Source organism: Gymnogyps californianus, chromosome 14 (assembly GCF_018139145.2).
Source record: "Gymnogyps californianus isolate 813 chromosome 14, ASM1813914v2, whole genome shotgun sequence".
Lineage (NCBI taxonomy): Eukaryota > Metazoa > Chordata > Aves > Accipitriformes > Cathartidae > Gymnogyps > Gymnogyps californianus.
This window is the reverse complement of record NC_059484.1, coordinates 14,792,203-14,819,619: the sequence shown is the minus strand read 5'-3', so window position 1 is coordinate 14,819,619 and position 27,417 is coordinate 14,792,203. Positions and strand designations below refer to the sequence as shown.

General features: G+C 48.8%; 1 protein-coding gene across 1 annotated transcript in view; it reads right to left on the bottom strand.

Moving 5' to 3' along the window:
- FAT2 (FAT atypical cadherin 2) overlaps positions 1 to 17,883 on the bottom strand; it is a 46,233-nt gene extending 28,350 nt beyond the window's left edge. Inside the window, exons 1-7 of the mRNA XM_050905139.1 lie at positions 14,619 to 17,883; positions 13,848 to 14,162; positions 6,703 to 6,764; positions 5,548 to 5,859; positions 4,681 to 4,891; positions 2,054 to 2,193; positions 16 to 291 (exon numbers count right to left, since the gene is read on the bottom strand). Coding sequence (XP_050761096.1) covers positions 16 to 291; positions 2,054 to 2,193; positions 4,681 to 4,891; positions 5,548 to 5,859; positions 6,703 to 6,764; positions 13,848 to 14,162; positions 14,619 to 17,883 — 4,581 coding nt within the window. The remainder of the gene's footprint in view (positions 1 to 15; positions 292 to 2,053; positions 2,194 to 4,680; positions 4,892 to 5,547; positions 5,860 to 6,702; positions 6,765 to 13,847; positions 14,163 to 14,618) is intronic.
- Between the last annotated feature and the right edge of the window lie 9,534 nt (positions 17,884 to 27,417).

Sequence of the window (27,417 nt, the reverse complement as noted above, 5' to 3'; positions counted from 1 at the left end):
TTGGCTAGGACTCACCATCACTGTTAGAGTGTGCTGAGGCATGGGCTGGGAACTGAAGCCTTCTGCTGTTGTGAGGGCCCCGCTGCTTGGATCCAACTGGAAAAGTCTTGTGCTTTTGGGGTCCACGCTGCCATGGATGGTGTAGATGAGCCCCTTGCCTTTGTCCTTGTCTGTTGCACTGACTTGAAGGATTTCCCTCCCCGAGGGGGTATCTTCAGGAATCCTCACCTCGTAATGGCTCTCCAGGAACTGGGGACGGTGCTGGTTGATGTCAATCACGTGGATAAATGCCTGTGGGGGAGACAGCACAGTGAGGGCAGCAGAGACATGGGAGCAACCTGACTTATGTAGCCATGTAATATCTCAGCTACCAGCCTCTCTTGGGTGTAGCTGTGCTCTGAGCCTTTTAACCATCACAGCTTTCCAACTCTTGGGGCTTTGCCATCCATGGTGACTAGGAGCCCTTTTGTCCTTCTCCCCAGGGAACTCCCGCTGTGCCTTCTCTTAGTGATTTTCAGTTTGCTTCCTCTCTTTTTTTTTTTAATCTCTCCAGTCTGGCAAGCCATTCAGAGTGAACATGCCTGCACTTGGCACATGGGGAAACCGTCACAGCCTGCCATGAAAAGTAGCAGTTGCTCAGCCGTGGTGCCAGCTTTGCTGGCTGGTGCCTCCACACCAGCCCTCATTAATTACACACCAGAAAGCTGACAGAGGGGGAGGGATGTTTGGTAAAGGAAGAGAGGGGGTAGCCTATCTTAAGAGCAGCACATGTGCGGAGAAGGTATGCAGAAGCAAAGTTTGTGGTCTACGATTTTTAGCCAAATCTTCCCCTCTGCATTTAACAGCAAACCCCCGTGAATGGCCTGCCTGAATCCTGCCTGCAAAGTCACCTAGTTTCTTCTGTTTGGTCTCCTTCCCTGACTGTCCTCACCCCCCTACTGATGCATCTTAGGAAGTCCCAACCAAGTGTAATAATTTGCTTCCTTTAGCAAACCTGAACATGCCATGGGTGTTATGCACAAGCAGGTTTTTTGACATCTGCTAGCGGCTGTGAGTGCCAAAATAAACGTAGGGATGAGATGCAAGGTGGCAGGGAATGCACACGAGGCAAGGTGGGGCTTTGTTTGTTTATTTGGAACAATATTTGAAGATAGTTGACATTGCATTTCACAGGAATGGTAGTGTTCCTCACTCATCATCCCCCGCAAACTTCCGCAGTGAATTTCCCACGATAAGCGTTGCTGACGGGTGACTCACGTTCTAGGTCTTCCCGTGCAGCGAGGGCTGGATTTTGGGCTGCTTCTTATGTGTGGAGAAAACGGTTGGTGAAAGATCAAGCCCTGAATACCCTTCCTGAAGGTAGGTAAAGATGGGCAAATCTCAGCAGCCATTTTAACTGGGGCTCGGGGACATGCCTGAGAGCAAAGTGCCTCCTTTCACCAGCACTTGCTTTTCATGTGGCCACTCAGAGGACACAGCATCTCTGCAGTTGCCCCACCCGCCCCCTGGACCTCAGTTCTGACATGTTATCAATGCTCCACGCACTTGGAGCAGTACAGGGCAGAGCCTGACCTGACCTCACCTCTTGCAGATGCGTCTGTGCTGGCTTTACATAGGCTAGCAAGTCCCAGGAACACCTTTTGACATGTTACCATGGACCCAAGCCTGATCTAACTGCATATGCATTTCCCTTATGTCTTGGCATGTTGTCCCAGCCATGTTGTAGTTCAGCCTGAGCAGCTGAGAGCAAGTTGAGGTCTGAGAGTGGGAACTGCCACCCCAGCTTGGCTGGTGGTGTAGATGTGTCCTTGTGTGCTGGCTGTGATCAACAGGAAAGGCCCAGGCTTTCCTAGACCATTTGTTTTTCCAACAACATAAAAAAAATCTTAACTTGGTACTTAGGAAGACTTGGGTCACTGTGTAATGTAAGATCACAGTGTAAGGAGATTCTTGCGGCTGGCACGTGATCCAGAGCTCAGCGGAGTCAGAAGAAAGATTCCCTTTGGGATATACTCACTCTAGATGGGGTCTCTACTAAAGAAAAAAACATTACCTGGGTTTTAATGGTAGTGGACCCATCAGTGACTTCTACTGTCAGGTTATAGCTTGACTTCTTCCTTGCATCGAGGGCTCTTGCAATGACCATGCTGCCTGTACTCTTTTCAATGTCAAAATCCATGTCATCATCGCCACCTGGGATAAGGGAGAGAGGAGAAAAGGAAATGGGGGGACAGTTACAGCTAGATTTCTGTCTGGAGCAAGCTGCAGGTGCTGGCAGCCTCTGCAGGGGAAGGGATTCTAGGAGCTGCCTGGGGATCCAAAGGACGAGGATCTCCCCTCCAGACACCATACGCAAACCACACAAGGAGCTCATGCCCAGCCACAGATATGCGGCATGCCAGGGAATATACCTTGAATGGGGATGTGTAGGCATTCATTCTAGCTGTACCTCTTTGGCCACCGCTAGCCTGGGGACAGTGCCATAGGTGAGGTTTCCCTCAAATCTGGAAACTCAATACAAAATGTGATAGATGGACACAGGAGACAGGGAGGACATGGAGAAGCTGGACAAAGAGGTAGTCACAGATGGTGACAAAGGAGTATGAAAGGGAAGGTGAAGGGAATTAGAGAAAATGAGGAGGAGGAGAGAAGGAGAAAGGATGTACGTATGCATATGATGTCCTGGCTAGATTTGCAACAGGCACATTTGAGCATTGATTTATTTGCACAAGGTCTCCAGCTATGCAGCACCACAGGCTTAGCATGGATCAGGGACCTGCAGGGCTGAACAACGCTCTTGTTGGCTTCCAATTCAAGGTCACACTGTGGGCATATCAGTGATGGTCTTCGTTGCCACGGTTGGGAGCCTGTGAGCTACCTGAAGAAGCCCAGTACTTGAACAGTTGGGGAGGCAGACGGTGCTTCCAGGGTGAGCAGAGCCTGTTGCCTCCAACCCAGATGGCTGCGTAGCGCAGGGAACCGCAGGCCTGAGCAGCTCAGCAGCAGAAGGCTGTCCCTCACGCTGTTGCTGTTCAGCCCTGGCATGGCAGCTCCTTTCTCATGCCTCGCTTGCTGGTGGCCTGTTAGTTCTCTATTGCACGTGAAACACCGCTCTGCTGCTCTGAGACATGGAGAGGTAGAAGCAGTTTTCTGCTATTTATCCCAGGTCTCAACTTCTCCCTTCCCAGCTACTGGATGCTCTGGATTCTGCTTTATTCTCTTACCAGCTGGGAAAATCTTGGCTGGTTGTTAAATTACGCATCTTCCCTTGTGGGAGAAATGCAGTGGTTGCCAGCCATCTGGGCCACCATTTTCCTGCTGGGAAGGAGACAGAAAGAAGCAGAGACGTAGGAACAGAGAGACCCATGGATGCCTTTCCCTGAGAAAAGAGGGAAGGGCTCCCTTTGCATGGTGCCAAAGGGCAAGAGGAAGCCCAGGAAACGAAACAGATGAAGAAAGATGCTGCTTTGTCAGAGTTTTTGCAGACACCATCAACCGCAGTGACAGAGCCTTTGTGGACCAGGAAAGGCGAGTTTTTGAATGAGGTGCTGAAGGCTCCTGGATCTCTGCATCACCTGCTTGGTTGCCAGCTACCGTGATGCTTTGCTTCCCTAGCAGGGAAAATGAAATCCTGTCCTCTTGCACCAGTATAGAAACCAAGAGAGCCCTGAGTAGCACTTGGTGCGCTAGGAACTGGCAAAGATGAGGTTGAGCATACAGGCAAGCACTCAGCAGGGAAACGATGGGATAACATTCAGAGGAATTACCGTTAATTCTACAAACCCAAGCAGACACTACTAATACCAGATAAGCCTTGCACTGATATTGTCTGCTCCTTGTAGCGTTGCATCTCTTGTTGCTTAATTGTATTTATACACCATTATCCCTGCCCTAACATAGTAACGGGGAAAACTATTCACTCGCCCAATTAAGGCTTTGTCTGACGAGGGCAAGCCCTGCAGGCAGTGTCAGGGAAAGGCTGTGCAAGGCAGATTGGGGCACCACTTCAAAACACCAAATTACATGAGCGCAATTGGCCCTCGTTCGTAGGACCAGTTCTGCACACACGCTGCCTGATGAGTCCCCTGGGGTGACAGCCCACGTCCCCTCTGCCCTAGCATCGTGAGTCTTAGAGGAGGCCCCAGAGCTTCTTCACGTATCATGTCTGTCATCCCTGGGATGCCATGAGGTGAAAGGGAGAGCCCCACCAGTTAGGTCAGACCAGCTCTTTGAGGAATCCTTCCCTCTCAGCTCCCTGTCGAGACTATGGGCTCAGCAGGGAGGGAGAGACCGGGGGTGTCTGCAAGACCCAGCCAGACGCCTGGATCCTTGCAGGCTGTTTTACCACAACCAACAGCGTCATTTGATTCCCAGGAGGAGCTGGGACTGGCATGCCCTGCCTTTCACGCGACATCGGAGAACACCTCAAACACTGGCAAGTCCCAGAATGTCATTAAAAAAGTGTGTTAGATAATTGCACTTGGCACTGGAGCCCTTGGACGGGCAGCTTTGTCTATGGCTGTTTAAGCCTTTTGGTGTCTGTGAGAAAGCTTTCCCTGTAGCTCACCTACACCTAAAGCAAACAACTTCATTAGCTCAGGCATGTGAGTGCTGAAAGCCAAGGGAGCTGGGGCAAACGCTCCCAGACACCGCTGCTCTGGTTTAATTTCTGTGTCTCACCTGTGATATTAAACCACACTTGGCTGGGGCCCATTTCAATGCTGATCACTCCTACCATATGGTTTACAGGATCTGTTTCCATCACGGCAAAGTTAAAATGGGGTTCATCGAAAGCTAGTGGCTCCGAGGAAGGGCCGGGCCGGGCGACCCAGCTGATGTGAAGCCGCACGTGGGAGGAAAGTGGTGGGCTGCCGCCGTCTGTTGCCTTGACCTGCCGCGAAATGCACATGCAGTCAGGGAGAAGGCTGGTTTAGCCCATGGGGGCCCCATGGGAAGCTGCTTCTCCCACCCACCAAGAGTTTCAGGTCCGAGTGCGCCCAAAATCCCACAAAACAAATCTTGACCCAGTGGCCCGTGCTCTGTCTGCTTCCAAGGTAGAGCCATGCAACCCAAATTCCTCTTGACCATCAAGGAAATCTGCCAAGCTCAATCCACAGCAGAGACCTGGATCACAAGCCTTGTTGCAAGGACCCACAGAGTGTGGGAGAGCTTTAAACCTATATCTAAGCCCCATGGCCTGATCAGACTGCCAAATGCAGGTACTGCTGAAAGCCAAAGACTGCTTAGGTTCGGGTCCACATCCATATGGGATTGTGGATCACTGTGTTAATCTCTGAGAGTGGGTTGGACAGTTAATTTTAAATTTATCCTCCATTTTTAATAGCTTCTTACCTTCTGCATTTCCCGTCATTCCCTCCCAGTTTCTCTTCCCGTAACTCAAGTCTGTCTCATTCAAGCTCTCCTCCCACTGCTGCATTTTCTCCATCTCTCTCCTTCTTTTATCTTTTCTGCTTCTGCAGCCTTTACTCTCTTTCCCTCTCTACCCATCTCTTCCCATTGGCTCTCTCTGTTTCCCTCTCCTCTCACCGTGAGTATGTTGTATTCGGAGGCAGGAAAAGCTTTCCTGGAGAACACCATGCCAGTTGTGGGGTTGATGGTGAAAATCCCTTCCTCCTCCTCCTCGATGGTGTAGGTGATCTGGCTGTTCTGGCCCTGGTCACGGTCTGAAGCGATCAGCCTGTAGACCGGCAGCGGTGTCTCTGAGGCGTCTCTCTCAGGGAGCTGCACCATGAAGAGCTTGTGGGGGAAACTGGGAGGACTGTCGTTGGCATCCAGGACTTGTATCACGACTCTGCTTGTGGACTTCAGGGCTGGCTCTCCGTTGTCAGAAACAGCCACCTGCCAGCAAGCAAAGGGAGTAGGTGACAGAGCTCTTTCTTTGTCGTGACCTAGGACATGAGCAGCCAGCCTTCATCCTGATGGGCAATGACGAAACTAGGGTTTTTGTGTGGATCTGCATTTGTATCTCGACATTTTCAGAGGCATTGCTCCTCTCTGCAGGGTAAAATCTGGTGGCTGTAGCTGGCAACGTGCAAGGCTTGTGCATGCACGGGGAGATGCATCTGCAGGGCTCGTGCTTGCAGTTGCTCTGGGCAGTGGGTCAAACCGATCATTAGGGGTCACACAACTGAAAACGTTTGTATTGCAATGGCTTGGCATGTTATCACCTATCCTCCCTTTGCTATGCCTGTGCACGCTCCCAGCATGTTGCATTGCAGAGAGAAATGTATTATCCTCATTCACCCTGATAGACTGAAACACCTCAACATCCCTCTAATGTAAATACGCATAGCTCGGAGCAGCTAAGGATGGGGGCTGGTAACACAAAGCTACACAATAACGTCTGATACAATGAGATAAATGAGGGTGGATTTCTCTGGCTTGCTCTTTCCCCCATAACTTATTATCCATCCTGCTAGAGGACAATTCCAGTCCTCTTCCTGCATTCCCACAGCTTCCAGAACAGGCCTTTTGCTCCAGTCTTCAGTAAGGAAATAATAAACCCTGCAGTAGTGCTGCAGCTGTCTCTTAGGGCAACACACACCATTTAATTAAGTTTCCCAGCAGTTGGGAGCTGATGGGATGAGATTCTTTCTCTGTGCTCCAACTTGCAAGGAAAGCTCTTTGAGGACTTAATACACTTGTAGGTAAATAAAGCTAATTACAATCATCATTACCCACCTCTAGGATATGTTCAGCCTTGTATTCTCGATCCAGCTGCCGCGAAGTCGTAGAAATCAGGCCTGCCAAGAAAGAAACCCTTTGAGCTCCAAGACTCAGCGTCCGAGGAAAGCCAGGGCTGATCAAATCCCTGCGTGCCTCACATCAGCCTGCCCGCCCGTCCTGTTTCAGGTTCCCTTTGTGATCAGAAGAGAGAGACAGATACCCCCAGAGGGCAAGCTGTCCACTTCCAGTGAGAATCCCTGTGTGGAGGTGCTGCTCTCACTCCTCTGATTACAGAGACCATGGAGGAGGGGGGACACCTACCAGATGCCTACATCAGTTGAGGGTTGTCAAGTCATTTGGTGAGAAAGGCTGCAGGACTGTGAAAGCAAAACTTTTCTTATGCCTCTAAGTAAGAAACATTCTGCATGTGCTGGCACAAGTTTGGCCTCTTAACAAGTCTTGACTCCTATTTTCCCTGTGCTGAACCTTGCTCTTTGTAATTTACAGTGTTTTGACAAAAGTTTGTTTTCTGTCCCAGGAAATACCCTCTATTCTACTGCTAGAACAAATGCGTTCAGGCTAAAAGTAAGGCACACAGTCGATAATAAAGTCGGTATATTATTTAAGCCTTGCTGAGAGACAGGATGAATCCTCTAACAATTGCAAGATTTGAGGGATTTCTAAAAAATACACGCTAGTTTAACAGCAGGGAATAGGTTGGATGCAGGAGGGAGGAATTGTGGCTATAATAAACTAGAGTTTAAACAAAATCATCATAATTGCCTCTTTTTGGCCTGTCAATGACTGAGTAGATGCAAGTGTGGAAACGATGGAGTCGAGGCTTGTGTTTCCACATCTGGTTTAATAATAGTCCTTATCGAGTGCCTTGACTCTTCACCTTTGGGGAAAAGCAGCTCTAGACCATTTTCACAACTGCTTTACAGATGATGGAAATTGTATATATAATGCATGATTTTCTGACAGTCATCAATCTGACACTTGTGAGTGTTTTTTTCTGTTCCCCGCATCTCCTGCTCCCAGCGGTCACTGTTATCGTGGTGTTTATTCCTCGCGAAGGCAAGTCCTGCTTCCTCACACAAACAAAAGGCAGGGTGAATTTTCCTGACCACCGCAAGCAGTGATACAGGCTCATGCTACTCTGGGAAATGCTTTGCATGGGAGGCAGTGTGCATTTGCAGTGGTGTGAACGCGTGCGCTTGTGCATCCTGAAAGACTTGTAAATCAGTTGCGTGAACCCATCTCAACTCTCATTTCTGGTCCAAAGCCAAAAAGTTTTAATTAATAGTATTTTTTTCAGTTGTATCATACTTTGGTGTATTGCTGTCTGAGCATGATAGTCAGGAGAAAATTTCAAATGACTGCAGGAAACACCGGGCAGCTGAAGGAGAGAGCAAGGAACAGCTGCTTGGAACAAGACTATTGTTAACTGTTTCCACTTGTTCTCTGGGATTATTCGTATTTGGCACCAGCCGCTGCACTAAACATTTATTTGATGCCTTGACAATCATAAATCAACACTCCTTAATGTGTTATGACAAGATGATTTGAAAGACTCTGTTTGCATGTATGTCATCGGTATTTTTTCTTCTCCCTAATCTTCCTTTTGACATCTCGGCAGGTGAAGAGGACTCAGCAGTGGCCTGAGAGCACACTGGCTGAGGAGCTTTTGAACCTCTCCCAGGCTCGTGGGAGGCTGTAGGGCTCCAATAGCAGCAAAACTCTTGATATGCATGGAAATGCTGTCTTAATGGGGGCCTAAAGAAGGAATTGCAGCAGCGGTTCACTGAGATCTCTGATGCTCCTGTCCACACTGCCAATAGCTTGGCTAGGACAGCGGAGGAAAACCTAAAACTCCAGCTGCCTCAGGGGATAGTTCATAATTTTGGCGTAACAAGCCCATAGGACACACAGCTAGATATTGACAAAGGAGCCGCCCGATACTTGTATGCACACTGGGGATATTTCTAGTCTATCGGATTGCAAAATTCAGTTGCAACAGACTAATACCTTGTTTGCACTTGGTTACTGCGTGCTAGCTGATGGAAGGTAACTTAAACCACTCTGAAGTGATTATTTGGATTTGCCTGGCCACACCCTGAAATTCTTTCATGACCTAATGATAAAAATGAAAGAAAACAGGATCGTAGCTGAGCTTTCTAGAGCTGGAGAAGGAGGACTGTAGTGAAGGCAGATGAACTGGAACTTAATGACTGTCTTGAATGTCTGTACCACTGAAGATGCTCAGATCTCCTGGGGAGTACTCTCTATCACAGACCTGTACCGTATCCTAGCTGGGAGTCTTAATGGATGGCATTTTTGGGTTTAGCTTCATATCTGTTGAGTCACAAGTCAAAGGGTTGGCTTCTCCTCCTGACACCAGGCAAACTCCCTCTGTCCCTTACCCTGTGCTCAATCGCGGCTCCCAGTTCCCCTCTCCAGAGCCAGTTACCACTCTGCCTTGAGATCAGAAAGCTCTTGTGGTTACTGGTTATATCACTCTAATTCCCGTAAAGAGCCATGGTGCTGTGCGGCTGCTAAGATGCACAAACTGCCAGCAGTGTTCACACGGCTGCTGAGCACCCAGAGACAGGGAGACAGGGATCGGACGTGGTACTTGAGAGAAGCCAGCTGGAATTAACGTGTATTTTTATTTGTTGCTACTTGGTTATACACCCTGTGAAGCCAGAGGGCTAAAATGGAAGTGGAAACTGTTATTAAAGGGGAACTGCCGTCAGCTTTCATGGCCTGGGGAAACAGTTCCTCGGTTCTTTCTGCTGCCCCCCACAAGGACTTGGGAAGTGCACGTGTAGTTTTTAATGAAAGTGTTTTGTGTGTGCATGTGCACATGTGCGAGTTATCAGTGCAGTCCCTGCGGAAAACACTGGCTAGCCTGTCCCACAGGACTTGCGATCGAGTGAGTGTCCTGTATTTGTGTTCTTGTATGTGGCCCTGAAGGTTTCTGCTGAGTCCTACAGAGACTGAACAAAACTGTCAAAGGCCCTAATTGCGCTTGGCCAATTAGCCAAGCTCTGCATTCACCTGAAGGTCCAGAAACAATCCCTTCTGTTGCTTGTATGCAGGCAGGCACAGCTCTGCTCTGGCAGCCTATCTACACACAGCAATGGGAAAGGATCGTCTGCAATTCTCCCGCTTGCTGCCTGGAAAGGGGAGAGAGGAAAGCTGGTCGTGTTGGAACAGGAGCAGCAAAATTAACAGTGCATTGTTGTCAGGGAACAAAAAATAATAATAACTTCTGCTGGCAAGAGCAGGGCTGGGGTGGAGGTTGCTGGCCCCCTGCCCTCGCTGCAGGGAGGAAAATCTAAGATAGTTAAAATAGCCAGAATCAGGTTTGCAGGCATTGGGGCTTTCACAGGAGCCTGAGAAGGGAAGTGGTTGCTCTCCTGAAATCCTCTTTCTGTTGTCTCACTCTTGCTTCCATTTCACCTTCTCTTCTCTTTTCTTCTCCTCCTACCGTCTCCCCTCTTGTTCTGACCCTGCTTTGCACTACTCCATGCTCAGCTGGAGCCTGTGGTACGTTGGCTTGGGGAGCAGCAGTGCAACCATCCCTCAGATTTAAAGAGCAGGCTGTGTCTGGATGTCCTTCCATGCAGAGAAATGCAGGTAACCACAGGCATCCTGGGGAAGCCCATGGACACTGATGCAGCAGAAGCACCAGAAGAACAAGCACTAGATAAGAGCTGGAGATGAACAGTTCCAGGTGAAAGGATTCTTCAAACAGCCTTTCAGTGGGATGAATGGCTTCGTCCTGACTCTTCCTGCCACAGCCTCCCAATTCCTCCCGATCCTGTCTGGACTGGAACCCCCTTCACATCAGGGACTTGCAAACCCTGCACAAAACAAGCTGAAAACCTTTCCAGCAAAAGAATACCCCAAACCCTACTATCTCCCCATCTCTCCGTGTGTCTAACTATCTCTCTGTCTCCCACAAACACTGCTCTGCACCAGCTGCCAGGCTGGGCTGGAAAGATTCCATTGCCGATGGCAGAAACCTTTAATCTCACTGCGCTGTTTTATTCCCTCTTCTCATTAGCCTTTCATTTATTTTCCCTCTTTTTCTCCACCCTCTTTAGGGAACCGAGAGCTGGAAGAGCTGAGAGCCCTTCTGTGGTAGTTCAGAGATGCTGGAGGAGCCAAGCCCTGCCGAGGGACAGTTATCATGGCTGTTTCTGTCTCCCTGCAAGGCCTCAGGAGGAGAAGTCAAGGGGCCTTGCTGGTTATGTCTCCACTGGCCAATCCACCCCCGTGTCGAGATACTGGATCAAATGCAGAACAAGCTGGCTCCAGGATCAGAAATAGGTTGCTTGCAGTAGTGTGGCACGGTGCCCTGAATAATTATCCAGGGCTATTCTGCAGGGTTATTCTGGGTGTAGACGTGCCTGTTGTAACAGTAAATCAGGACCTTAATTCCCATTAGCACACAGGATGAGAACAAGCTTCCTCCTCCTCTCCCTCTGCCAAGGGGCTCCTACCAGGAGTGCCCTGCCTAGGAGGGACCCAGACTGACCTCTGGCCCTCCCGTGCTCTGGCTTATTTCGGTGCCAATGTGACTTATTTGTCCTTTGTGACAGTGTGGGATAGGAGAAGAGGAGAAGTCTCGAGCACAGTCTTCTCCGCATGTAGGAGCCTCTCTTCTGATCCAGGTGCTGGAGGAACTCCTGACACGTGCAGATTATCCTGTCCTTTGCTCAAATTGTGTGACTAAGAACAGCAGCCTCTGTGGCTTCCTCTTGAAACTTCAATGTTTATCATTGAATAATGCGACAGAGATTCGGCTTCATCACAGATAAGCAACTCTGCCTCTTTTGCTGTTATAGGATTTGGGATTGACCATGGAAGGAGTATTGGCAATATGGATCATATAGATCTCTGGCATTTCAAGAACTGAAATGTTTCTGGGTCTTTTTGTGATCGTTTCCTCTAGGTAGTGAAAGAAGAGATGCATTTATTGCATTTGAAAAACAAAGGACATGTCCTAACTAAAAATCCAGAATAAACATTAGTGGTCTAGTAGCACTATAGTGCTCAGATACTTGCAGTGTTTTCTCTCTTCTCCTGTTCAAATGTAAGTAATTTGATTTGCACTGCACTGGGATAACCCTTTTTTTGAATACAACCCTGCACTGATGTGAATGACCAGGAACTGAAAGATCAGCAGTTCATCTTCCAATGCTGCTCTACCAGGCTAACCAAGGACTATTTCTGGCCAAATATCATTATCGTAATAATGATTTTTATTCTACTTAACGGAGCAACTAGCATGCCCTTGTCTGCAGAATGAAAATATCACAGGGCTTCCAATAAGCTGCCTACAGCCCTGAAATTTATTCAAGCTTTGATATTCTTTCTGGCAGTAGTAGCAGATGACTTCTCTTTAGATACTGTAAGCATGAGGATATAAACTGATCAGTTTATGCCAATGTTTGCAGGTAATTATTTGTTCTTTTGGGTGACAGGCAAGTAAAACAACGGATAACTGAATCCTCATTGGGCTTGAAAGCAGGTCCTTAAACAATCTCCAAGCACAGGGTTTAAAGAAGAGACCTCCAGCGACTGTCCAAGAGATAAGATCAGCTCATGGGTTTCTTACAGGAATGACAAACTTATCACTCTTCACATGCAAATTACTTGACTGTAGAGAGAGATGGATGGGAGATGACTCATACCCGAGAGAGCTTTTTTTGTCTAAGATGGGAATTATAGGGTTGGCTTAGAGGTGAGGTGTCTCAGTAGCAAACGTTCAGATTTTGCCAGTGTCATTTATTTTACCATAAAACATGACAGCCTTGGAGCCTGGCTTTGTAGGCCTGCACTCACACTGGGGTGAAAGTTTTGCCTGTTGCCTGCAGCATAAAGAAGGCTGAATTTCCTGCAAGGTGCATGGGTGCAACCTGGAGCTCAGCAGATGAGGGGAGCTAGCCTGGTGTCCTGATAGCTGTTTCTGGTCCACAGCCCATCGAAAAGGCAGTGGTCTTCTAAAACAGGGCCTCTGAAGGCACCTGTCCATGGAACCCTGCATTTGTGCAAGCTGTCCGTGGGGCTGAGTTGTGCATAGTTGTTTGGACTACTGTGGGAAAGCTGAATGCAGACCAATGCCCTGACCTGGCTAAAAAGCTTCTGATAGCGGAGATAGCTACAACTGGGGGTAGCAGTGGTCACAGTTAGCTGACATCTCCAGGTGTATCTATATGGTGCCACGTAGAGACACCCTATGAATCTCTTGCAGCCAGAAGGATTTCAGTGTTTCAGCGTAACAATTTCTTTCTAAACTTCCCCCTCCTAGCCAGCTGTAGAGGACTGCCAGAGAGCCATTACACCACAGGTAACACGTAATTGAGAGCCGCACTAGCCTTTTCAATACATCCAGCTCCTTTCTCATCTGAGAGCAGGCTTCTATCCTGCTGCAGTACGTGAACTGCTTTTATCATCTGCAGGAGATCAAAGTCATGCAATTAATCCTCTCCCATACTCAGGCTCTGTGCCCTCCCTTCCCTCTTCTCCCAGGAGCTGATGGCGTGAAGGGCTTGGCACAGCTTTCCTTGCCAGACTGGCCCAATGTCAGCTCTGCTGGGATAGTTTGAGGAAGCTGTTTACACAAAACATCAGCGGGTTTTTGATGGCTCTGAAAGATCTGGTAATGAATCCTCAGATGAAAGATACAGTCTAGGAAGATGGCAGAAGAGGCTTACTACACTTACTACATTAATAGCGCCGGAGAATGGGTGGAGCCTTTAAATGCAGTGGGATTCATTTTTATTAATCCTGCCTTGGTCTGTCTCAGGAACAGATAGTCACCTCCAGAAGGGTGTTTCCTGGCTCAGGCTGTGCAATAGGGCAGTTGTTTATAAGGGGGAAGATTAAAAGCAACTGCTTCGTTCTGTTTAGGGCTTTGAAAATAGCACATTTGTGTCATTCTAAGATCCATCTGGATGCAAATAGCAGCCCTCAGGTTGACGGTTTCAATCCTTAGCATCCCCACACAGTGTATTTGGAGACTGGGACTTTTGCTGCAGAAGGAAGGCGTGACAAAGGCAGCTGAGTGGGCTGTTTATATTGAATATGTATCATCCTCTGGGCACTTGGAAGCCTCAAAAACAGATGCTGAGTTGGGTCAGTCTTACCTGTAATGAGGTTAATGGCGAAGAGTCCTTGAGGATTTCCAGTTAGGATGTGAAAAGTCAGTTTTCCCTCTGAGCTAGAGTCTGGATCTAAGGCATCAAGCTGAAGGACAGACGTGTTTGGTGGGGAATTCTCCATCACAGAGGCATAGAAGACAGGTCTGGACATCTGAGGTGGGTTGTCATTGGTATCAGTGACTTCAATATAAATTTCAGTCACAGAAGACAGAGGAATTGTTCCCAGGTCAAGAGCTAGCACTGTCAGCCAGTAGTGAGACGTTCCTTCTCGGTCAAGTGGTCCTATGGTCCGGATGGTGCCTAGAAGAATGACAGAAAGTGCTTGTGAGGGATTTAAGGAACTCAGACCACTTTGTCCTTAATGCCAGACCAGTCTGTGTCTCTAGTCTCCTTCCCGGTCTTTGCTGCAGATATAAACTCTGGTACCAACCTTGTATGGCTGTGAGATTGTATGGAAGGTGAGGGCTTGCTTGTGCTGAGGGTAGTTTGGTACACAAGTGAAAGGGAAGACCTTGGTATTTTGGGGGAGGACAGACATTGATTTTCCATTATTTTAAGGAGACAAACCCTGCTTGCTCCTCCCCAGATACAGGGATGCACATTGTACATCCCAGCACAAGCAAGAAAGATTTGAATGCATGGAACTTTGTAAATAGAGAGAATATGGGAATGTCCTATTGAGTCAAAAAGTCAGGCCAAACACAGCACATATAGTTTAAGCCTTTAAGGTACATCATTAAGCTAAGCTGTCATTACCTGTGTCCTTTTCAATGCGGAAGACGGACAGGCCAGTGCCCTCTCGGAGGAAATATTGAACCTCTCCATCTTTCCCCTTATCGATATCTTTTGCTGTGACCATCATCACTGATGTGCCCTCAGGGCTGTTCTCCTGCACCCAGCCTTTGAAGACAAAGGAGGCAAAGCGTGGTGGGTGCAAGTTCTCGTTGACATCAAGGATGTTCACTTCCAGGTGGCAGAGGGAAGAGCGAGAGAAGGGCTTCCCACCATCACTGACCTGCACAGTTAGATTGTAAGAGTCCTTCTTCTCATAGTCCAGCTCCTTCTCCAACCGGAGTGCCCCAGTCAGCTTATCCACAAGAAACATCATCTCCTCGTCATTAATGAGGCTGTACCTCACCTCACCCCCAGAGCCAGCGTCTGGGTCAAAAGCCTCCAGAAACAGGAGAATGGTTCCCACGGGCAGGTCCTCTGGGACCTTCACACTGTTGAGGGCTGGGAGGCATTGCGGGGTGTTGTCATTTACATCCTCCAGAGTCACAATGAGATCCATAAGGGAGAACAGCTGGTAGCCTGTTTTGGGCTGGTCCCTAGCTTCTACTTTCAGCAAGTAGCAAGGCCACAATTCTCTATCCAGGGCACCTGTAACTGTCACTTCTCCAGTGACACTGTTAATGGCAAACTTGTCAGTGGGGGTTAGGAGAGAATATTTTACTCTCCCATTGTCATCTGTATCAGCATCTTCTGCTTTCAGTTGAGCTATTGTTGTCCCTGTTGCTACATGTTCTGGTATCGCCACCCAGTAGGCACCTTGTGGGAATTTAGGAGTGTTATCATTGGTATCCAACACATTCACAGCCAGGAGCTTCCAAGATGATTTTTGTGGTGTGCCAAGGTCATACACAGTAATGTTAAGAATGTAGAAGCTGGTTCGTTCATGGTCTAGAGGAGAAAGGACTTGAAGGAGACCCAGTTCCAGGTCAATGGTAAAGCAACTGTCATCATTTCCATCTGAGATCACATAGACCAATTTTCCATTAAAACCAGTATCAGGATCAATAGCTGAAAGGTCAGCAATAGTTGAGTTGATGGGAACATTCTCTATGATATCAATAGATCGTGGAAAGCTGTCATCAAACTTTGGAGCGTTATGGTTTATAAGGTGCAAGTTCAGAGATGTTTCATCATCCTGCCCGTGGCCTTGAGACTGAGACTCAATGGAGTGTATGATAGTTTCTGTCAGTTGTTTCAAGACTCCTGTTTCCTCACACTGCATTTTGACAGGGAGACCTTGGCTGACCACAGTGATATTTACAGATGTTGGCACAGCATAGTTCTCTCCATCTGTTGCAGTTATTTTCAAAGAGTAGAAAAGTGGCTGCTCAGAAGGAAGATCTCGCAGAGATATTCTAAGGGATATTACTCCAGAGATGGGATTCAGTTCAAAATGCCGTAACTCATTGCCAGACTTGATTTCGTATTTGATATGCTGCAGCTCATCACTGTCGATTGCAGAGACCGTGGCCACGGGGTTCCCAACAGGAAAGTCCTGTGGGATGGTGCCGCTGCAGCTTGCCTTCTCAAACACAGGAGCATTGTCATTGACATTGCTCAGCATGAGGGAGACGTACACCTCCGTTTCATGGCGGAAGGGTGAGCCCCAATCTGATGCCCACACTCGCAGATGATACCATCTCTGCATCAACTCATAGTCCATTGACTTGGAGGTGGAAATGATGCCAGAATAGGGGTCAATGACAAAGGGAACTGATTTCTGGTTGGCTATGGTGTAGGTGACAAAGCCATTGTCTCCTTCATCTTCATCTGTAGCCCTTACTGTTAAGACACTGGTACCAGGAGGAACATTTTCATCAAAGGCTCCGCGGTATGAAGACTGACTAAAACTTGGAGCGTGATTGTTGCAGTCAGTGATGTCAATGACAACAGTTGTGGACGTGTGACTGTTAACAGTTGTAACTTCAAGTTCAAAATGAGACTGCTCATGGAAGTCCATTGCTCTGACTGTAGTTATCAGTCCAGTGTGAGGATTGATTTTAAAGCTTGTGCTGTCAGGAGTAGGTCTCAAAATATATTTAAGATTTGGGAAGACTGGTGTGATCTTCACCATAACAACTTGGCTTCCAGGTGGGGAAAATTCACTGAGCTGGACCCGGTACACTTCTTTCTCAAACCTGGCAGAGACATACTTGGAGGGAGGTATATGGATAACTCTAATAGGAGAGAACAGTGGTGGCTTGCTCTTGTCCTTGGCTTGCAGACTGAGGTTGAAACCAAATGGGTAGAGTAGCCAGTTGATCTCTTTGGTTGACACAATCATGAACTCAGTGCTCCCAAAGTAGGATTTAATGGCTTTGAAATGTCTTCCCGGATCTCCATCCACAAAGTCAACTGAATCTATCCCTGCTTCTGAGTCACCACTTTCTACAGAGAGAGTTGCATAGAGAAAGTCTTCGGCTGAGTCAGGTGGTGTCACCTTCACCAAGGAGATAGAGGGGGGTTTCCTGGCAGATGGCTCCACCTGGATCATGAGACTAGCCAAGTTCCCAAAGCCATTCCCCTCCGTGATCTTTCTCATTCTGTCCACAGCCAAAACCTGCAGGTGGTGCCTGCCTCGATGGGTGCTGTTCAGCCTACCTGTGGTCATAACTGCTCCCGTGGTGGGGTGGACGGTGAATAGGTCGGACTTGGTGTTGAGGGCATAGTAGAACTCGGCATTCTGGCCAGCATCAGCGTCAGTGGCACTGAGCGTGCTGACCACTGTTTTCAGAGGAGTGTCTTCTCTGATGGACACTTTGTAGGAGGGGGGTGAAAAGAGAGGTTTCAAGTCATTTCTGTCCAGAATGTGGATCAAGACTTTGGCCCAGGCTTCGTAGGCAAAGGTGCTCTCTGTGGCCTTGATTATTAACATATAACTGTCTTTGACCTCCCGGTTTAAAAGTGCTGTGTTGCTGCTCCTGGTTCTTATTCTCAAGAAGCAGAAATCCCCGATCACGTGCTCCTCTGTTTTAAAGAGACCAGTGTTGTCTCCAGAGGCTATTCTGTATCTGATGTCCCACTCGGGATCTGTCTTGTAAATACCCATTTTGACGTAGCTCTCCACATAGGTCTTGGGGGCTGAATTCTCATAGATGGTGGCGTTGTAGAAGAAGTGGGTGAAGTGCAGAGGGGAAGTGTTGCCTTTCTCACAGCTCGCCTTGCGGACCACACAGTGCATCAGGAAGACAGCAAAACGCAGGAAGTGCCTCCTGATAGTGACTTCCATGGTGTGGTGTCTCCTTGGGTCCTGCAGGTGTCAAAGGAAGAGCATTGGCAATTTTTATTAAGGCCAGTGTGTTAGAGAAAAAGTCCCCATGGGCTCAGCCTCACCTCCCTGCTCTCTGTCTAGCCCGACCTTTGCTGAAGCGGTTGTTAGCTCAGGTCTTCTTCCCTCTGTCCCAGGAGAGACCTGTCCTCCCACATCCCCATGCTGGCTGAGATCCATTCACTTTCTCTCCTTCAGTTTTTGCCCTTGTAGAGGGCAAAATGTGAAAAGCCATGCAAAATGCTCTGGGCAGGCTGACTTCCTATTCTGCGAACGATCTCTTGCTCCCTTCATTCTGCCTTCTCCCTAGTCAAACAACATATCTGAACTCTCCACTCCCAATCCAAACCTCACTTCTGTTTTGTTTCTCCATCCTCACTTCTCCATCTTAACTTCTCTCTCCACACAAGTTCTTGCAAAGTATTTTCAAGAGTCAATATACAAACTGTGATTTGATGTCTCTCCTCACGGCTTGTCTTCCCTTTCCTCTCCCCAGATTGCTACAGCAATCTGTTCTCCTTCCCCAGCAGAGGTGCCCTGCTGCGTTGTGCAAATTCCTTCTGAATGGCCAGCTCTACAATGTGGCCTTTTCGACAGCTTTAGCTCAGGTCCTAGTCAAGTTGTATCTCAGTTACCGCCAAGTTCTTAATTCGCAGGTCTGACCCTGGCTGCCTCCTCTGTGTTGCTTGAGAGAGCAGATTTCTAGCAAGACACTTTGACCATGTCACCCTCAGCCGTTGAGTAATCTCTCTGGTTCCTTCCTTCTCACGGCAAAGCCCCAGGGTCAGGATTCCTGCGGAGGATCTGCCATCCATGACCACCCGCCATCAACTTCCTTCTCTAACAACTCCTGAACATCTGTGGCTCCGTGATTTATCTCTGTGAACAAGGCATATGAAAGAAGGAACTGGGGAGCACATATGCGATTAACAAGGCTGTAACTTTATTAGTGAGCTTTGCGGAGCTTGTTAAAGGATCAAGGCCTGTTCTTTTCAAAAACTAAGTGCGTGCTGCTGTGTGTGCATTTAGGGGTTGAAACCAGGGATAAGCTAAATATAGGTGCATATATTTCCCTTAGATATCCCAGGAGATCTTTATCTAGAAATGTTTCTTCCTCTTTTAAATTTAAATTATATATCAAGTACCTGCCAGTCATTTGGCACATTCCTAATTTAAACAGGGAAGACTTGTTTTTCCAGACACTTTTTCGAGACTCATCTCTTTAAAAGCCAGAACTAGTTCAATTTATAAGTCAAGTTGAATGTTAGGAACAAATTATCAGAGTCTAACTAACAATATGTGTCATATTCTCTCACTGAGATACCTAATTACCAATAAATACAAAGCTGTAAATCTCATACTTCCTTCAAATCCCTTTTTCCTTGGTAAATAGATGCCAACCATCCAGCAATCTCCTTGCTGTGGTCATTCCTTTTTGAAACAAACGGTCTGAAGCTGAAGTGAGACTACCAGAATTTGTAGAGAAGTCAACACAATTTGGATTTGGCAAAATTCAGGCTAATTTTTTTTATGACATCATTTCACTTCTAGAAAATACAACATAGTCCCAAATGCACAGCAAATGAAAGAAAATCTTGGAGGACAGGACTAGGTGATCCAGAAAGGCATGTGGTTCCTTCTGAGAAGTTGAAAACCACATTCTTAAAAGCTCTGCTTGTTACTTAACAACACTTAAGGAGTTTTGCAGCATGTAGGGACTTGCCCAGAGCTGCTCCCTTCCAACATTTTCAACTGCTGAACCTGGAAAGAAGATGTATGCGTGCTGCATGCGCGTGTGTCTACTAGGACTGCGGAGCAGGAAAAGTCACATACAATTCAGAGTAGAATAAGACAGCAGAATAAAACAGCAACAAAAAACAGTGCTGTTCCATGAACAGTAGAATTAATGAAGCCGATCGCTTTGTATCTGGGCTAATTGACTTTTTAATTGAATTGTACTGAAATGGCAATGTGAACTCATCTCTTGTAAGACATCAGAGAACCCACAAGGCAGAGACGTTATGAACTCCACAACCACAAGAAAAGCTGGAGCTAGAGCACATGCCTTCTTGGGCACCAGCAATTCAATATGGGAGGATAACCTTGAGCAAGGAGTGGGTTTTCTGGCATTTAACAAGATGCAAACTTTCTTCTGAATCTCTCCTGGAATGTCCTTAACCTCACTCTTGCCTGTAGATTTCCTGACATCTAAGAAGGGCTTCACTTACATTGCTGTTTTTTCCTCTGTGGGGACATTAGCAGGGTTTTACTTCTCTGTCCAGCTAATTATTTTGCAAAACCTGTCATGACCTCATATTTCTGAGAGCTTTGCTCTCAATTACAAGCTGGGCTGAAAGCAATCAATGGCTTCAGCAGTTATTATGAGGGATGGAGAGTAACTACGCACATGGGGCATGAGGCAGAAGCCTCATTTCGTCTGGAAACAATCTGAAACTTTGAAAGGCACAGCCAAAACTTAGGGAGAATTTTCTAGGAGGCATCACTATCAGCTTTTGAAGTCTAATAGTTTCTCTTTGTGGCAGGACCCATGCCCAAAGCCCCAACATTAGCACAGAGAGCCCATTGTGTCCCCTGACAGCAACTGCCTGTGCTCTGAGATGTGCTATTGCATCACCTTTATTACTGCATGTGTGTCTGCTTGGACAATTTCTATACCAATATTGCTGGGAAATCCTATCACTGTTTGAGCAGTTCCATACAAGCCCATGTTTGTCCTCTCTTATTTTACGCTTTGGTAAAAGAATGAGATGGAGAGGGTTGGTGACACTAGTGTCCTTCAAGAGCTGGCCTATTCAAGTTGAGTGTCCTGGGGCTCGCAGGAGAGCTCACAACTTCCCACCCTGGGACTGGAAACCATCACTTACTACTTGTAGCCTGGAGTTTCTTCTTTAGTAGGTTGCACTGGGAAACATTGACGCACTGGATGTCTTGTTTCTCTTTCTCCAGCGTGGTTTTAATGTAATTTGAAGAGTAATAGATCTCCCTGGAGATAACTCTGCAGCCCCTGCTCTTTATCCTGCTGCTGGGATCATTTAGACCACATGCACAATGCAAAACCATCCAGAAGTGGGACTGGGACATTTCCAAAGGCCGTGGTGAAGCTCAACAGAAAAATGGGGCACAGTGCTCTGAACAGAGGGCAAATCTGGTTAACTATTGCCTTGGCTCAGCTCCAGGGAAAGCCCCGTTGGAACCGTCCCTGGAAGATGTCGGTAACGAACTAGCAGAAACAAGGCGGGTTTCTGTGACTCTTGTACTGCGGGAGGGAAAGCTGTGTATAACGTGAAAACGGCATAAAATCAATTTACTAGACCTTAAAATCCCAGATGTAGGTGGCTGCCAAGGAGGGGCAGCGCTGCCAAGCTCAAGGGTCCTTGCAATGGAGTTCAAGGATCTCCATGTTGAAACTGGGTGAAATCAACTGTGCCTGCGACAGATTTTTCATGTAGATTAGGAGGAAATTTCTTCCTGTTTTTCTGAGCTGTGCTACCCCATGTCCTTGTGCTGACAGTAATTAGTGCATGATCCATGGGACCTGTGGCAAGGGCCATACTCACTTCAGGGATGCCAGATCAGCTGCAAGCATTAAACACTTAAACACCCTCACTTGCCTCTGGTCCCTCATCTCATGGGATCACTTATTTCTACTCCTGAAAGCTCTCTGCTTCTCTCTTTCATGGCTCCCCTGGGCACAGATGCCCTCCTGGAGCTGGATGCACATGGGGAGGCAGATGTGTTGGAGAAAGCCCATCGGGGGGAGTAAGGAAGGTAAGGCACGTTCCTGACTGAGGGAAATACCAGGGCATCATTATGTGGTGATTCAGCCTCCTCTCCTAGTCACCAGGCAAGGATCAGAGAGCCTCGAGGGGCTTCGCCCTCAGCCCTGTAGATGCAAACTCCCTGCAGAGCGAGTAAACACTCTGTGTATCTCTAATCAGAGCCTAAGCGTGCGTCTAAATTTAACATCCAAATTGTGATCCTCTGTCAAAGACATGCCCAAATCTGTTGGTTTGAAATGAAGGAATAAACACAGCACTGAGGTTCAAAGCGTGTGCGTGGGGAGGCCGTGGAGATGGGTGCTTTGGGGGGATCAGTGCAGGGCATGGCTACTCTGGCCGGCTGGGGCATGGCCTGGGGGGGGGTCCTCTGGGGGTCCTCCTGGGGTTCTCCTGTGATGTGCGTGCTGCTGTGTCTGTCGGCCATATCATAGAAAAGTGCTGCAGCCTGCCAGGAAGCAGGTGTGGCCCCAGCCCCACCTTTCAATTCCCTTCAAGAGGAGCGTTTAAAAGCAATAAAAACCCAAAACACAAAACAAGGTGAGTGCTGAGTGCACCAAGAGCAGCATTCCCTTTGCTAGCTGTGGTGGGGGCTTGGCCCAAAGTTTTGAGATCAGAAGATTAGAGAAAAATCATCATTTTCATGGGGAAATAAGGACAAATCTTCCCTTACTGCTCTTTTGCTAGCACACATCCCAAACTCTCTTTCTTCCTCCCTCTTTCTTGCTCTCCTTCCCCCCCACCTTCTCTCTCCCTTTTTTCCTTCACTACAAGAAACAGCATCCACCCCTGGACAGGTACCGATCAAAACCATCACCAAGCACATGAGTGTCTGTCTTTGTTGGAGGCTACAAGCACTAGGAGCTGGGGGGGAGAAGGGAGACGTGCTTGGTTGTTCGAATAATCAATGATGGGGCAGTTTAATGGTAGGTCAGAATTTCAATGGTCATTGGGGAATAGAGACAGAGAGCAAAGGAAGTAAATCACATAAGATGGTGGGTATGAGGCTTTGGGAAAGTGAATAGGAGTTGGGACTCTGTCTTCTCCTGGCTTGGGTGGTAGCTGAGCAGAAGGCGTTCAGCTACAGTTGGGGCAATATTGTTACAGCTGCCTGCCAAATAGGATCAACCAGAAAGCAGTCCCTGGGTTTTTAGTGTTGGAAAGTCATAGATTAAAAAGTACGCTTCTTGTACAGGTGTTGAGCTATGTCTGTGAGATGTTTTGATTCCCAGCACTGAAATAACACATGTACACCCTGCGCGGGGGCTGGGCTGCTTGGTTAATGTTTGCCCTCTCCTCTGCCACAGCAGTGCTGATGGGAATTAGATCCTTTTCCATTTGGTGCCTTGCTCAGTTTTGGTGAGTTCCCTGCCAGTCGCTCACAAAGCCGGGCCTGTGGGGTTTGAATTCTGTGGGGAGACGGGTATTTTTTGAACTGTTTTCTTGGACTTTGAAAAACAAACAAACCCATCCCCTCCCAAGCCATGGCACAGAGCCGTTCCCATGATCTCGTCAGCGTTTCTCTGAATGGGATGCTGAATCCAAGCTAGCGGCCGGTGCTGTCCTTGGAGAGCCTGCTCCTGCATTCGGTTGTGCAGTCTCTGCTTGGTTATGCAGTGAAGCAGAAGAAATACATCCTGGAGGTACTACACAAAGCCAGAAAACTAATGAAAAGAGCCCCTGAAGTTATGGTGTTTCCTTCCTCAATGTATCTCAGGGTCCTGCAGTGCCTGTGGATGGCTTTCTTAGGGCTGATGTTTGCAGAGCTGTTTTGCACCAGGCTGCTTGGGGGCTGTGTTAGTGTGGGTACAGCTTTTTGCTGGACTTGCAGATTCCACCAGGGCGCAGTTGGGCTGCTCCTTCCCCATCTTGACTTTCCAATCTCCGAATGGCTTGGACAGACCTTTGGAAATTGTTTCCAGATTGCTAGACAGCCTGGAGCAAGACGGCTGATCGTTTAAAACCTGGTGTGCGTGCCTTTTACAACCGAGGTCTGCCCTTGCTCGGAGTCACCTGTGAAACACTGCTCCTGTTGCACAGTGAGTGGCCCGTGGGCAGTGCCCAGACCCTGCACCATAACGATTTCATGGTTCAGCTCCGTTCCTGGTGGTAAAGTGGCTGCGTGCTGACAGGGTGGGCTGTACCAGGGGCTTCTCAGCTGCAGAGCCATGAAAAGCCATGGGATTAGTGAGTGTCATACTGGTGCGTGAAGCAGTGACTCTCACTTGGGCTGCTCAGCATGGCAGGGTGTCACACACAGGTCCCTGAGCAGAACAGATACAGTCCTAGGAGCAAAACGGAGATGCTCCTCCCATCATCTGCCAGCTGGGCCAGGCAGGTGCTTTAACCCTGTGGAGTTTGGGTACTCTGGGGAGCTTGGACCAGCAGCCTCTAAAGGGTGTTGGAGGAACAGAGACTCTCTTGAAGGACTTTGGGGGAAGCCTGTGAGTCAGTGACTTGTGTGGGGCAATCTGGGCCCCAGGTTGGTAGACTGGCATGGTGCTGGGACACCCTTTTTCTCTAGTCAGCCTGCATAGCTGCAGGGGTTGGTAAAAAATGCTTTGTTCTGAGACAGCGCTGCCTTCCCTGGGTCTAGGTCTAGTCTGCTGCAGCCAGTGGACCTGCGAAGGGTCCTGCTAGCACCGCCGTTCAGGGCTGACAGCGGGAGCATGGTGAGATGCTGTCCCTGGAGCAGTGAAGGCAGATGTGCAAGACACGGGTTAGTTGAACAGGAGAGGAGAAAGCAGGATGATCTTCCACATTGGAAGGGTGGCTGGGAAGTGTTTAGTTACTCTGATGTCCAACTCCTCCTTCCCCCATACAGCTGAAGGCTTTTGTCACCGTGCCAGTTGTTCACAAGTTGGATGCTCAGATCCAGACTGGCTCTAAAGGCACCTTCCTCCATGACATCTTACTGTGGCCTCCTCCAGCCAGCCGCTCACCCCTTCCCCCTTGGACATCTCGCCCATTGCCCCATTCTTGTGGCTTTGACTGTGCCCTGCTGCTCTACCTGCTGCCCTGGTTTGCTCCTCCACCTGAGCAACCAGGCGCTACGTGTCTTTGCCTCCAAGCCATCCTCTGTCCATGAGCAAGGCATCACCTTGTACGTAAAGCTGAAGGCTTTCTCTTGTCACCTTTCCACCTGCGATGTGCCTTTCTGTCCAATGCCCTGTGAGGAACCCAGAGAGCGCCTGATTTTGTACTGCTGCCAACACCTAAGCCTGGCTCAGATACGTCACATAGCTGAGGTTTCTCTGTCATTGTTGTAAGCCTCCAGGAGCTCATCTGTTAGGCACAGGAGAACTTGAACAGGCTTGAACTCCCCGTAGAGTTATAAGGGTCAGTGATCTTTATCTGTCTTGGCATTGCAACATCATTCTAGAGCAAGAGTTAATCAGGCAGCACCAGAGCCGTGGAGCCCTCAATGGGGGTCTGGGGTCGCTGGAGGAGGCCTGGGGGGTGAGGGAACCTTGCAGTGCCAACTGCCTTGCTGCTGGCTCCTGTCCCAGAAAAAGCATGACATCAGGGAGGTTGACTTGCTTGTGCCAAGGGCAGGGGGAAGCATCCTTATGCATTATTCCTAATCCCCTTCCTCTGCTCTCCCCTGAAAAGATCAGCTGCTTTTCCCTCCTCACTGATCGCTTCCTGCCCTCCCCAGTTATAGGCAGCAGGAGGGTAAATCCTGCCTGTGGTCCAGAAGCTGCCATTGCACAGATAACCAGGGAGGTGTTGGGGGGTGGTGACTATCTCCTTGGCCAAGGTCAGCAGCTAGGACAGCCAGGAAACAGGGAGGAAACAGCAGATCCCACTGGTGGCTCTGATGGGAACGGGGTACCTGATGCCTGTGAAGAGAAACAGCCCTGGGGCCAGAGACGGGCAGTGCCGGTGGGAAGGGGGCTCGGTGGGAGCTGCTCACCAGGCAGGGTGCGAGGGGCCCAGGGGCTGGGCACTGCGGTGCAGCAGCCCAAACATGTTGGCACAAGAGGCAGCTGCAGCATGCTAGGTACTCACGTGAGCGTGCCCCAACTCTGCTGCTGCTGGGACTGTGCACCTCTCTCTCCGGGATTCAGCTCCCACGGAGGCTGTTAGTGCCAAGGGCCACATACCTCGGTCACTGCAAACTAGCTGGCCCAGCAGGCGTGCCGTGACCATCAGCACAGGCTGCGAGAGCCCACAAGGGATCCTGGGCTCTTTCTTGATTGTTTTCTCCTGCCAAAACTCATACTGAGCCTTTCACATTTTCCTCGTGGTTGGGATGCAAATTATCTTGCGCTGATAATCATTCCCCTGTCTGCAGACCGCTGAGGGAAGCTGGTTTGTGGGACCACATGGTCAGTCCTTCTGACCAAAAGGTCTGCTACCTTTTGGATCCACTGGCCAGTTTCAGCCAAATTTAACCAGATAGGTAAAGACTTGAAAGGAGTTAGGTTTGCACAAGCTTGTGAAAAACAGCAGGAGAGAGGAGAGAAATCCAAATTAGGACTCCCAGCTGGAAGAAAAGGCTCTAATGTGAGCCCAACCCGATTATTAGACATCAGAGAATCCACACAAGAGAGAGCGCCCCAGGCAACCAAGCTTCATGAATTCTGCTGCTCGCAAAACAGCTGTTTATTTAGGTGCTGCAAAGCCTGTGAAATCCTTTCTGGGATCCCAGCACACAACTCCCATCTGACCCACCAGAGCTGTGAATCCAGACTGGGCTCAGCTCCCACCCCAGCCTGGAGGAGCAGCTCTGCCCAGTGTTTGAAGGGGCTCTAACCCTGAGCTGTTTGACCCTGTGAGTCCTCATCTGCACCTTAACTCAACCTGGATGTTTGCAACGAGGACACTGGCTACATCACCTGAGTGCCAGTAGTCCTCCGATGCCCTTTCTGTGATTCCCTGTGGGGAACATACATGTTATCCTACAATCAGTAAAATTTGTTGGGAAGGAGTCCAAGAGCATCTTGGCATGCAGAGCTGGGTGAGGGACTGCGTGCCGCGCTGGATGCAGGTGAGGAGCCCTGGCGCTCAGCAGGACGCGGACTGCTCGACTTCTATCTGCCCTGCAGCGCAACCCTGGCCACCGTGCCCCCTCCCTCACCTTTTTCTCTCCTACCAGGCAATTCTCATTCACCCGCAGACCTGTCCCTGCACTGATATGAAGATCTTCTCACTCCCCTGCCCAGCACCCTGCTGGTCTTCCCCTTCTGGTGCCTGAAGGTGAGCACGGAGAGCAGCTTTCTGCTCTGCCTGCAGCCTCTTTCACTCTGTTGCCATCTGTCTGCCTTGCACTGCTCCTTCCCATCCCTCTCCTTTGTTCAGAGGCTGTGTAAGGACACAGGACAGAGAATGAATGAGATGATCAGGGCATGATCCTCCCTCGTAAAATGATGGCTGGCCAGGATGCCAGTAGCTGTGCCACAGAAATTCCCTGCAGCAGACATTTATTGAATGCAAAGAGATACCTGCAAGCTGATAGAAAACCTTCAGCTCCCAGATCTGCCTGCCCTCAGGAAACCTGCCTACAGCAGCCCACCTTCTCTGCTGTACCCACAGTGCCATACAAGCTGATGCAAAGCCAGCCCCTGGCCTGGGGAACTCGGGGTTTCACCGGAGAAAAGATTAACCCCTGAGACAGGCATGTTTGCTCAGGCTGGTCTCATTGCCACCGCGTGTCCTTGTCAGCTCTCATTACGCTCCCAGCACAAGGCGCTAC